The sequence below is a fragment of the Pelophylax lessonae genome (assembly GCF_965119305.1).
Source record: "Pelophylax lessonae genome assembly, chromosome: 9".
NCBI lineage: Eukaryota > Metazoa > Chordata > Amphibia > Anura > Ranidae > Pelophylax > Pelophylax lessonae.
Window position 1 is genome coordinate 238,503,424 of NC_138776.1, and position 12,564 is coordinate 238,515,987.

Here is a 12,564-nt window from a genome sequence, read left to right on the forward strand (position 1 = left end):
ATGCACAAAGCTCTTCCTACTTAATTTACAAAAACATCAACAAGACAGGTCAGCTTAGAAAGTTCAGGTTTATTAATACGTATGAACACAAGAGGTAAAAGCCAACATTCTCCTCTGATAAATAAAGTGGATCTGGTTATGTCATGGCAGCTGGGTGCACTCAGTTGCTGGCCTGCTGTCTATTGGCGGCCTGGAACCGTCTTATCCTCTCCTCCAGCTCTGGCCGGAAATGACGAATCAAACCCTAAAAAGAAGAAAGGGACGGTTACAGAGAACAATAAGCAAGCCATACAGAGAAGAGATCAGGACAAAATTCCAAAAGGAAAATCTACCCAAAACTAATATTCTGTGTTTTGTGTGGATACCAAATAGTCTCTCTGCCGAGTTTTGCTTTGAAGCTAAAAAAACAAGTCAAAAGATAAACCCCTCTAAAATCAAAGAATTAGACATTACACTAAAACCTCAATTTTCCTGTTAGAAAAGTTGTACAGAATCAATAATGAGGGCGGTGCACTGTAAGACACACAAGACCTAGTGCAATCAGTTCTCTATAACAAAGCTAGTCAGACACATCCGCTCTCTTTGCAATACAAGTCTGTGTGAGGACACTTGTTCTGAGGGTGTGGCCATTACTCAGCTCTGCCAGAATGGACCCCTGCAGAGTGAGGGTAGGAAGCAGCATTTTCAGTTATTTTGGGCTCCATTTACACCAAAGCGTTTTTTTTTTTTGTTTTTTTTCATGCTTTTTGCAGAAATGCAGGACATTTATTTAACATGGGATCCTATGGAACACGTTCACATTAATGTATTTTTGTGCCTCTGCATTTTTGGAAAGGGTCAGGGACTTTTTAAACACAAAACTGATTTTTTTGGTTCAATAGACTTCAATGGAGAAGCTGCAGAAAAGCATCTAGTGTGCTTTTACCACGATTTGCGTTTTGAAATCTGCCCAAAAACGTTCCAAAAAAAATTTAAAAAACGCAAATCGCTTGTAAAATCGAGGTCAAAAAATGCAGAAAGCACTGCAGAAATGCTCGAAAGCAACATGCATAGATAGGAATCGAGCCTAAAAGGTATTTCCAGCCACAAATTCTAACATGTGAAGGAGATTAATTTGTTTCAGACTTTAACCACTCGCCGACTGCCGCACGACTATTTACGTCGGCAGTCAGCCCCTCACAGGCAGAGCGAGGTAGGACTACGTCGCTAGCCTGTAAGGGTTTTTTGTGTGAGCGCGCGCTGCCGGAGGCACGCTCCCGCTCGGTCACGGAACCCCCCCCCCCCCCCCCCCCCTGTGCGTGTGCCTGGCGGACCCGATGTCCGCCGGGCACTCGCAATCGTCCGTGACAGCGGGAGAAAGGCAGGCGGCTGTAAAGCCGCCTGTCATTCTCCCCTGTGTAGGAATAGTGATCATACGGTTCTACTATGTAGAACTGTTGATCATTGTTCCTACACCTCAAGCCACAGCCAATCACAGTTAGAATCACGCCCCTAGGGGGACACACCACCCCTCCCTCTCAAAAAAAGTTAACCCCTTCACTGCCAGTGTAATTTTACAGTAACAGTGCATATGTATAGCACTGATTACTGTAGTAATGTCACTGGCAACCCCAAAAATGTCAGTCAAGGGTCCGATCTGTCCGCCACAATGTCGCAGTCCCGCAAAAAAAAAAATTGCAGATCGCCGCCATTACGCGTTAAAAAAAAATGACAAAAATCTTTCCCTTTGTTAGTAAACGCGATAACTTTTGCGCAAACCAATCAAAATACGCTTTTTGCGATTTTTTTTTTTACCAAACATATGTAGCATAAAACAAATTGGCCGAAAATGTTAAAAAATTTAGATTTTTACATTTTTTTGGGGGGAATTTCATATAAAAAAAAATTTTAAAAATATTATTTTTTCAAAATGTTTGCTCTTTTTTGCTTATAGCGCAAAAAGTAAAAATCGCACAGGTGATCAAATACCATCAAAAGAAATCTCTGTTTGTGGGAAAAAAAGGACGTAAATTTCGTTTGGGTACGGCGTTGCATGACTGCGCAATTGTCCGTTAAAGTCACGCAGTGCCGAATCGCAAAATAGGCCTTGGTCAGGAAGGGGGTAAAACCTTCCGGTCATAAAGCGGTTAAAAATACGCTCATTGAGAATTTTTTTGTCAAAGACATGTAGCTAAATACATTTTGGCCTAAATATATGACAAAAATTGAATATATTGGATATTTTTTAACTGTCAAAGTAGAAAAATATTGTTATTTTTTCAAAATTGTCGCATTTTGTAATTAATATCGCAAAAAATGAAAATCGCACAGGTGATCAAATACCACCAAAAGAAAGCTCTGTTTGTGGGAAAAAAAAAGGACGTAAAAATGGATTTTTGTAAAATCTTACCGTAAAATCCTTTTCTCTTAGCTCATTGACAGACGTAGTCCTCGGTGATACACCACCTTCGGGTTATGTTGCCTCCACAGGAGCAGGACTAGACAGGAAATTAAAAAGCTCTGGCCACACCCCAGGGGCAGTCCCAGAGGGTATATCCTCTCTCTCTCTGCCTCAGCAAATCAGTTATGTGAAAAAGCAGTCTTTAGAGATTTTAACCCAACTCAAAAAAACAGAGGGGCGGGGACTACGTCTGTCAATGAGCTAAGAGAAAAGGATTTTACGGTAAGATTTTACAAAAATCCATTTTTCTCTAGCGCTAATTGACAGACGTAGTCCTCGGTGATACACCACCTTCGGGACGTCCCAGAGCAGTATCACAACTGAGGGGTGGGAAAATGGAAATCAAATCCCAATCTAGAAGGCCCAACCGGTGCCAACTAGAAGTTTACAATGCTCATCCTTAATGATGAGACTCAACAAAAAAAGAGAAAACAATTTTTTTTTTTTTTTTTTCAAACAGAAAAAAACCCTCGAGGTAGACCACCGGTCTCCTCAAATTGCGGCCTGCAAAACCTTGCGGCCAAATGAGGCATCCGCCGATGCCGTCACATCAATTTTATAGAATTTTGTAAAGGTATGTACTGACGACCAGGTGGCCGCCTTACATACCTGGACCACTGACGCCTGATGGCGAAAGGCTCAGGAAGTACTGAGCGCTCGAGTGGAGTGCGCCCTAACAGGGAACGGAGGACTCTGACCCTTAATAGAATAAGCCTGTACCACCGTTTGTCTAATCCATTTGGCAATGGTCGCGGCAGATGCAGGCAAACCCTTTCTGGGGCCATCCGTGATCACAAAAAGTGAATCCGTCTTACGGAATGATTCCGTAGCTTTCAGGTATACCCTGATTGCCCGAACCACATCTAAGGAATGCAACGCATGTTCCCGATGATGCTTGGGCTGAGGACACAAGGAAGGTAGTACAATATCTTCATTCAGATGAAAATCTGAAACCACCTTGGGAAGAAAAGATGGCTTAGGATGAAGTACTACCTTATCCCTATGAATCACTAGGTATGGGGACTGGCATGATAATGCAGCCAGTTCTGACACTTCTGAGCAGAAGTAATAGCCACCAAGAAGGCCACTTTCTGGGATAAAGTAAGCAAGGGAATCTCCCTGATGTTTTCAAAAGGAGGTTTCTGTAGAACCGACAAAACCAAATTAAGATCCCAAGGCGGTAAGGGCGCGCGGACTGGAGGAGCCAGGTGCCGCACCCCCTGGATGAAATTCCGCACCAAGGATTTGGTAGCTAAAGGCTTCTGAAAGAAGATTGCTAATGCTGAAACTTGACCCTTGATGGTGCTCAAGGCTAGCTTCTGCTCAACCCCTTGTTGCAAAAAGGCCAATATTCGAGACACCGAATAGGTACATGGAGGAAATCCTAAAGATTCGCACCACGCAATATAAGTTTTCCATGTGTGATAATAAACTTTGCTGGAAGTCGCTTTCCTTGCTTTAATAAGGGTAGGAATGACTGAAGCTGACAAACCTCTGTCCTTCAGTACTTGGGTCTCAATGGCCAGGCCATTAAACCCAGCGACTGCAAAGCATGATGGTAAATTGGTCCTTGAGACCACAGACACTCCCTGAGACGAAGTTCCCACGGAACGTCTACGACTAACATGTCCAAGTCGGCCAGGCCGGCTTGAGGAGGCCAGCCTAGAATTTCTAGGACCACTGGCGCTGATTGGGTCTGAACCAGGCGTCCCTAGAGGTATTTGGCCCCGACCATCCGAGAAAGTCTGGTCGTTTTCTGTTCCCACACATTTATCAGATACCTGATAGTTATCAGGAAAGGTGATCTTTTCTGGTTGAACCTCAGGGACCGAAGTCACCCGACTAGAGGCTACTTGGCCTATCTGGTCAACCAGATCCGATTCCTGTGAGGTATCGGGACTAATCTTGGGAAAAGGTAAAGGAAAAGATCTATTCAGGGAACGGTAATTACCGCTTCCTGTAGTACTTAAATGTTGGAAGGGAAGAATCGCACCGGTAGTAGTGGTTGATGCTCGATCTAATGTCCTGAATACCGGTGAAAACGTCCCCCCACCCTGAAACCGAGTGGGGGCGCACCTTCAGGCTGTGTACTCCTTTGCTTCGGGTTTGGCTGGGTTGGTCCTTTGCTTGTCCGACCAGCCCTTCTTGAACCCTCCTGGAGGAGTCTTGCCTTTCCCGCTAGTACCAGCCGGGCGCCCTTTATGGGCGGTAAAGAAAGGTCCTCGCTTGTTGCGAGGTCCCTTAGCTTTAGCAGCCTGTGGCAAAAAAGTGCTCTTGCCCCCAGTGGCATCCTTAATGATTTCATCTAGGTTGGCCCCAAATAGACGATTCCCCTGAAAGGGGAGATTTGTCAAGGTCTTCTTGGAACCTAGGTCAGCTGACCAGCATTTTAACCACAGCACACGTCTGAGGATCACTGCTAACTTAGATTCATGCCCTAATAAGGGAGTAGTGTCCAAGGCTGCGTCACAGATAAACTGTAGCCCTTGTATAATCTGTTCCATCAAATCAGATGTCTCCTGGGGAATATCTTTTCCCCTAAGATCTTGGCGTACCATTTTCGCCCATTCCGTAAGTGTCTGGGAAACTAGACCAATAACAATTACTGGTCTAAAAGCTGACCCTATCAGAGAGAAGATGGTGCAGGACTCTGCTTCCATCTTTCGATCCACCGGATCCTTAAAGGACGAAGTGTCCTCCACTGGAATAACCGTGGCTTTATTCAGCCTGGAAATAGGCGGATCCACGACTGGTGGTACCGTCCATTTCTTAATGATGGATTCCTCAAACGGATAGCGTCTAGCAATACGCTTGGAAATAGTAAAGGTACGTTTAGAATGCTCCCATTCTCCTTTAATCTGATTACCGAAACATTTAGGTACAGGAAAAGCCTTCATCGTCTTGATGGGCTTATTAGTACCAAAGGGAATCTCTGTTTCAGTTGCCTCTGCCGGTAAAGCCTCAAGTTTTAAGGTTTCCTGCACTGCCACAACTAGTGCATCCACCAATGCTTCTTCCTGAATAATAGCAGGAGAAGAAGCGTCCTCCTCACTGTCTGAGGGGGCTTTACCTGGGATAACAGCCCTTGCAGAGGAACCTGCAACTGCCGTGACCACCTCTGAATCTGAGTCAGAGGTGTCAGATGGTATAGGGGTAGGCGGGGGTCGCTTCCTTGACCCCCGTCCCTGACAGGCCGCCTCCACCCGAGCCACCATAGACTGCAAAATTGCTGTAAATGACTCTATACTCTGTGCACCGGCGGGTCTCGTGGCCCCCTCGAGGGAAACAGGTGGGGGAATATGTGTGGCAGGGTCCATGATAACTCCAGTTACTTCCTGGAAAATATAATTCAAAAATAAAACTTTCTTTTTTTTTTTTTTTTTTTCCGACCCCCAGCGCCACAAAAGCCCCTTAGTGTTACCTGCTAGGGATCCCTATCGATCGAGAGAGAGAGAGAGACATAGACCCCCAGGCTCACCACTTGATGCTCAGAGTTTAACTGCAACAGGTTACAGCGCTGTCTTAACAAACAGGAAGTCTTTTGGCTGGCTGCCCAGGAAGAAAGGAGGCGGCTCCGCCCCTCTGTACGCCTTCCGGCGCCTCCCCCAAGCTCCACGAGGTGTTTGGATCACCTCAAACATGGCCGCCCCCATGCTGGAGACACGAGGCTACGCCAAAATGGCGGCTCGTGCGATCCAGCAAAAAAAATGGCGGCGGCCCGTACTGAATAGCGGTGTGCTGCAGGGCACACAACACTCTCACTGCATGGGGATATGGCGTGGTTGGCGGTACCGGCCCTGGCGGACCGCATGGCCGTTCGGGAGGCCTGCTAATAGCTGGAGATCTGATTAGGAAGGCAGTCTACATGTCCGTGGCTTCTGACTGGTAGGTAGCTTATACTTAATCCATAAGATTCCCAGAATGCCACAGATTACATCTTTAAAACATGTATACAATTAGATTGTTAGCTCCCAAACCAAGCCTCCTGGCTTTTTGCACACATAAAATCACACTCAAAGTAGGAGGATCTGTGTCATGTTGTAGGATAGAAAGGGACTCTATCTTACCATACAGAGAGGGGCCCGCGTTCACCACAAAACCCGTCAGGGGGAAAGGGGAAACATACTACTCACCATACCGGAACCAGGCGGGCACCAACTCCTGACAGTACCCCTCTCCACCGGGGCGGGAGGGCTGTCGACCGATACGGACGCCGTGACTCATGGTCTTTGGCGTTTCAGCGAGACGTTTAACTCGCGTGGACAGTCCTTTAATGGGACTTTGTCGCAGCCGACCCAGCGCGGAGCTATGGCCTGCACGCGCTCGTAGGCTGAACTGGGGTGACCACCGGATCTCAACATCCAGCCCGTCGCCCAGTTCAGCTTTCTTGCTTGAAGATCTCACAGGAACACTGGAGAAAAAAAGCTGTCTAAAAAAATCCTTTAAGAAAAAATTCTTGCCAGGACCTAAGATCCCAGCAAGGTATCTAGGTCCTTACTCCTAACTAGACAGAAAATAACTGATTTGCTGAGGCAGAGAGAGAGAGGATATACCCTCTGGGACTGCCCCTGGGGTGTGGCCAGAGCTTTTTAATTTCCTGTCTAGTCCTGCTCCTGTGGAGGCAACATAACCCGAAGGTGGTGTATCACCGAGGACTACGTCTGTCAATGAGCGCTAGAGAAATTTCGTTTGGATACGGCGTTGCATGACCGCGCAATTGTCAGTTAAAGTCGCACAGTGCCGAATCGCAAAAAAGTGGCCTGGACGTAAGACAGCAAAATCCTCCGGTGGTAAAGTGGTTAAAAGATAAAGCTGCATATACAATAAGTGATAAAATCAGCTGCTGATGGTGCTTAAAGTGAGTTTAATATGACTGCAGGTAATTTATGTAGCACAGGTCTTAAATATGCAACTTCCAAAATACAAAAACCCTTGCTGTATTAGAAGACCTGAATACAACATCTCCCTCCTCCTCCAAGTAGAAGTCCAACAACAGAAGTTCTGCTGCACTATGGGAAATATTTACCTGCACAGGCCAAGCCGCGCCGTCTCCTAAAGCACAGATTGTGTGACCCTCTATTTGCTTGCTGATCTCCCATAACATGTCTATCTCTGCCTCCTGGGCGTTTCCTTGGCACATCCTCCACATCATTTTGTTCATCCAGTCAACCCCTGTGGAAGATCAAAAAAAAAAAAAAAACCTCTGTAAAAAATAAAGGACAACACAAAGTGCTGCAATGGAGCAAGTTTACTCTGCAGCAACTTTCAGGGCTGAACTTTGAACATTTTTGTACTTTCAGAAGAAACGCTGTGATACTGGGAAGGGGGATTGGGGTTGGCCTAACCATGCGAGGATCCAATAATTAGGATTTAATATTATATTATCCAAAAATAAGTATTTTCTGGCAGAATTACCACACCGATATCTTTAAAGGGTAACTTCACTTTCGTGGGGGGAAAAAAAAAATTGCAAATAAAGAATAAAATAATATAGCGTATACAATTGCGACACAAGTCATATTGTAATTGAATGGTGTTAAAAATTCTCTTTCCTTTTCAATCTGCAGCCGCTGTAATTTTCTGAAAATGCAATGCAATATGGCTACCTGGATGTGTTCTGTACACAGAATGCTCCCCAGGAAAAATAATTTCCTGCTTGTGTGATTGGCTCACTAATTTTCCCAGAAGTCTACACTAAAGGCCCGTACACACGATAAGAAAATCTGCAGGGAAATTTGGCAGGCGGCTAATGTAAACAAGCCGCCTGTCATTCTCCCCTGTGTAAAAATGGAGATACTATGTAGGACCGTTGATCTCTGTTCTTACACTAGTAGCCATGTCCCATCACAGTTAGAAACACGCCCCTAGGACACACTTAACCCCTCCCTCGCCAATACAGTTAACCCCTTCCCTGCCAGTGTCATTTTACAGTAACAGTGCATATGTATAGCACTGATTACTGTAGAAATGTCACTAGTAACCCCAAAAGTGTCAGTAAAGGGTCCGATCTGTCCGCCGCAATGTCACAGTACCGCAAAAAAAAAAAAAAAAAAAAAAAAAAATCGCAGATCGCCGCCATTACTCGTTAAAAAAAAAAAAACACCAAAAATGACAAAAATCTTTCCCTTTGTTAGTAAACGCGATAACTTTTGCGCAAACCAATCAAAATACGCTTTTTGCGATTTTTTTTTTTTACCAAACATATGTAGCAGAAAACAAATTGGCCAAAAATGTTATACATTTTTGATTTTTACATTTTTTTGGGGGGGAATTTCATATAAAAAAAATGTGAAAAATATTGTTGTTTTCGCAAAATTTACACTCTTTTTTTGTTTATAGCGCAAAAAGTAAAAATCGCACAGGTGATCAAATACCACCAAAAGAAAGCTCTGTTTGTGGGAAAAAAAGGACGTCAAATTCGTTTAGGTACAGCACCGAACGACTGCGCAATTGTCCGTTAAAGTCACGCAGTAAAAAATTGCAAAAAAAACCCTGGTCAGGAAGGGGGTAAAATCTTCCGGGGCTTAAGTGGTTAAAATCCCTGTAATGTACATAGATCACCCAGAGGGGAATGTTGTTTTTCCCCCAACAAAAGTGGAGTTACACTTTAAGGACCCTCAAATGTATGCAGCAGGCAGAGCTTCAGTAAGAACCTAATTCAGATTGCTTGCCTTTTTCTTTTCTGCGCACATTGAATTTCGGTGCAAAAAACACTTCATGTGATATTAGCACTAAATTGAGTAAATTTTGGGTTCGCTTTAGTTTAGTGTGATTACATAGCATAAATTCCTCTGGGCCAGATAAATGAGTTTGGGCCTAAAGACTAATACATTGATATAGAAGTCAGAACACTTGCCTTTCTAGGAATATAACATACCTTCCCTGCATGGTGTGCACTGACCACAGCTCTCGTGCTTATAGAATTCTATAAGACGGGCAATAGCGCGTACGATGTCTGTCTGCAATGGAAGAATGGAGTCAGAGGAGAAGGGCATTTTCAGGTCATACCAACAATCGTATAGGACTCATAAGACAACTGTACTCACCGATTTATCCATGACAATAAGTGCAGCAGTGCCAAGACCAGTCTGGGCCTGAATAAGAGCATCAAAGTCCATGAGGACATTATCACATACAGAGCGAGGGATGATCGGAGTGGAGGAACCTCCAGGAATGACACCCAGCAGATTGTCCCAGCCACCAATGACACCACCTACAAGAACAAGAGAGACAGAAGTCACCAGAAATATCAGGATGACTGAGGCAACACAGCCCAAGGAGACATGACAAGCCATCTCTGTTGGAATCACTGGGGTTCCCTTGGGTGAGCAAGGCTATGAGAATGCCTTCAGCCAGGACCACAGCCTCTTCTTAATCTAACTTGAATAAGCTTCCTTGCTTAGAACTGAAGGTTTCCAGGAGACCGCAGGAGTTGCATGAATAGTTTTATCCAAAATGATCAAGGAGTTAATAGCAGCCTACAATTTTCTACAAATGCGAAAGTCGCATATGTATAATGCAAGCACATACCTGTAAAGAAGAAACAGAACACTACTTCTCTTTTCCACTGCCCGTGTTCCTAAAATCCACTCCATCGCTGAAAAATTATACCCAGAAGTCCACTGAGAAAACAGCCCAGTTTAGGGAATGCTGTTCTCTTTGGTCCCCTGTTGTTCTCACTGGTTTCCTCTGCTGATCTCCATGCCACCATAGGATGCAGTAATGACATGGAGATCAGCAAGATAAGCTGTGGTGAACCCAGGAGATCAACATTCCTGGAAGTGTCAGTTTCCCAGCAGACGTCAAGCAAAACGCAGATTTAAGTGGCATGGGCAACAGGAAAGGTAAGAATTTATTTTTTCTTCACAGCTATGTGCTTGCTTTATATGTATGTACAGTATGTGACTGAGTAAGTTATATCCTCAGAGAGACTGTACAAGGGTGTTTGAGGGGCCTGGCCAATCAGATGATCAGGGAGGCTCAGAAAAACCTGGTTATCTTTAACCATGTTGGTTTGCAGAACACAGACTAAGGTGTACAAAGTTGGATTAGTACATTGCTCAAAAACATTTAAGGAACACTTTGAAAACACATCAGATCAGAATGGGGAAAGATATCATGCTGGATATTTATAAAGATATGGACTGGGTAATGTGTTATGAATGAAAAGATGGCACATTGTTTGATGGAAATGAAAATTATCAGCTTACAGAGGGCTGAACTCAAAGACACCCCAAAAATCAAAGTGAAAAACAATGCAGCAGGCAGTCCATTTTGCTGAAATTTCATTGCAGCAACTCAAAATAATACTCTGTAGTTTGTTTGGCCCCCACGTGCTTATATGCATGAGACCACGGATAGTGTCCTGTGGTATTTCCTCCCAGATTTGGACCAGGGCATCACAGATCTTCTGAACAGACTGAGGTGCAACCTGGGGGCGTCGGATGGACCAAAACATAATGTCCCAGAGGTGTGCTATTGGATTTATGTCAGTCGAGTGTGGGGGCCATTCAATGGTATCAATTCCCTCATTCTCCAGGAACTGGCTGCATACTCTCGCTACATAAGGCCGGACATGGTCGTGCACCAGGAGAAACCCAGGACCCACTGCACCAGCGTAGGGTCTGACAATGGGTCCAAAGATTTTATCCTGATACCTAATGCCAGTCAGGGTGCCATTGTCTAGCCTGTAGAAGTCTGTGTATCCTTCCATGGATTTGCCTCCATAGACCATCACTGGCCCACCACAAAACCAGTTGTGCTGAATGTTACAGGCAGTATGACTTTCTCCACAGCTTCTCCAGACCCTTTCATGTCTGTCACATGTGCTCAGGGTGAACCTGCTGTCCTCTGTGAAAGGCACAGGGCGCCAGTGGTGGACCTGCCAATTCTGGTGTTTAATGACAAATGCCAATCGAGCTCCACGGTGCCAGGCAGTGAGCACAGGGCCCACTAGAGGAGGTCGGGCCCTCAGGCCACCATCCTGAAGTATGTTTCTGACTGTTTGGTCAGAGACATTCACACCAGTGGCCTGCTGGAGGTCTTTTTGTAAGGCTCTGGCAGTGCTCATCCTGTTCCTCCTTGCACAAAGGAGCAGATACCGGTCCTGCTGATGGGTTAAGGACCTTCTATGGCCCTGTCCAGCTCTCCTAGAGTAACTGCCTGTCTCCTAGAATCTCCTCCATGCTCTTGAGACTGTGCTGAGAGACACAGCAAACCTTCTAGCAATGGCATGTATTGATGTGCCATCCTGGAGGAGTTGGGCTGCCTGTGCAACCTCTATAGGGTCCAGGTATGGCCTCACCATAGTGACACTGACCCAAGCCAAATGCAAAACTAGTGAAAAACAGCCAGAAAAGAGGAGTAGGGAAAAGAAATGTCAGTGACCTCCACCTGTAAAACCATTCCTGTTTTGGAGGTCATCTCATTGATCATTAACAAGTGCACTAGGTCCATCTACTGCACCTGTTAATTTAATTAACACCAAAGCGGCTGAAACTGATTAACAACCCCCTCTGCTACTTAACTGACCAGATATCTCAATATCCCAAGAGTTTTTTTGACTTGCTGCTGTACTCCGATTAAAAAGTGTTCCTTTAATTTTTTTTTGAGCAGTGTATATATAAAGGCCCTGGGTATGTAGGCCAAGCCCCCCCAATACACAATAAATGCTAAATTTTAACATCTGACCAATGTATTCTCTGCAAAGCACTATTTCCATCTAAAACACAACATACTTTGTTCCTAATTCAGCAATAAATCTTACTGGTACAGTAGTTCAGCTTTCTGTGTCACCTCTCTATCTCTAGCCTCCTCGTTGTATAATAGGTCAGTACCATCACCTCTGTCCAGTGAGCTAGACCAGTGGTCCTCAACCCTGGCCTACAGGGCCCACTAACAGGCCAGGTTTGCAAGATAACTGAAATACATCCCAGGTGATATAATTTGCTGCTCAGTGATTGCAGTACTCTAGTCTGCATCTCCCCAAGGTAATACTTAAAATCTGGCCTGTTAGTGGGCCCTGAGGACCGGAGTTGAGGACCACTGAGCTAGAAGATGACCCAGGAACCAGTAAGCCTAAACCAGGATCCAACAGATTTATCTGACTAGCAAGGGTGTGTATA

At 44.9% G+C, this 12,564-nt stretch overlaps 1 protein-coding gene across 1 annotated transcript in view; it reads right to left on the minus strand.

The window, feature by feature from the left end:
- Positions 1-49: 49 nt before the first annotated feature.
- Positions 50-12,564, minus strand: part of NDUFV1 (NADH:ubiquinone oxidoreductase core subunit V1) — a 40,787-nt gene continuing 28,272 nt past the window's right edge. The window contains exons 8-11 of the mRNA XM_082266744.1: positions 9,487-9,653; positions 9,318-9,399; positions 7,467-7,612; positions 50-244 (exon numbers count right to left, since the gene is read on the minus strand). Coding sequence (XP_082122870.1) covers positions 161-244; positions 7,467-7,612; positions 9,318-9,399; positions 9,487-9,653 — 479 coding nt within the window. The 3' untranslated portion in view covers positions 50-160. The remainder of the gene's footprint in view (positions 245-7,466; positions 7,613-9,317; positions 9,400-9,486; positions 9,654-12,564) is intronic.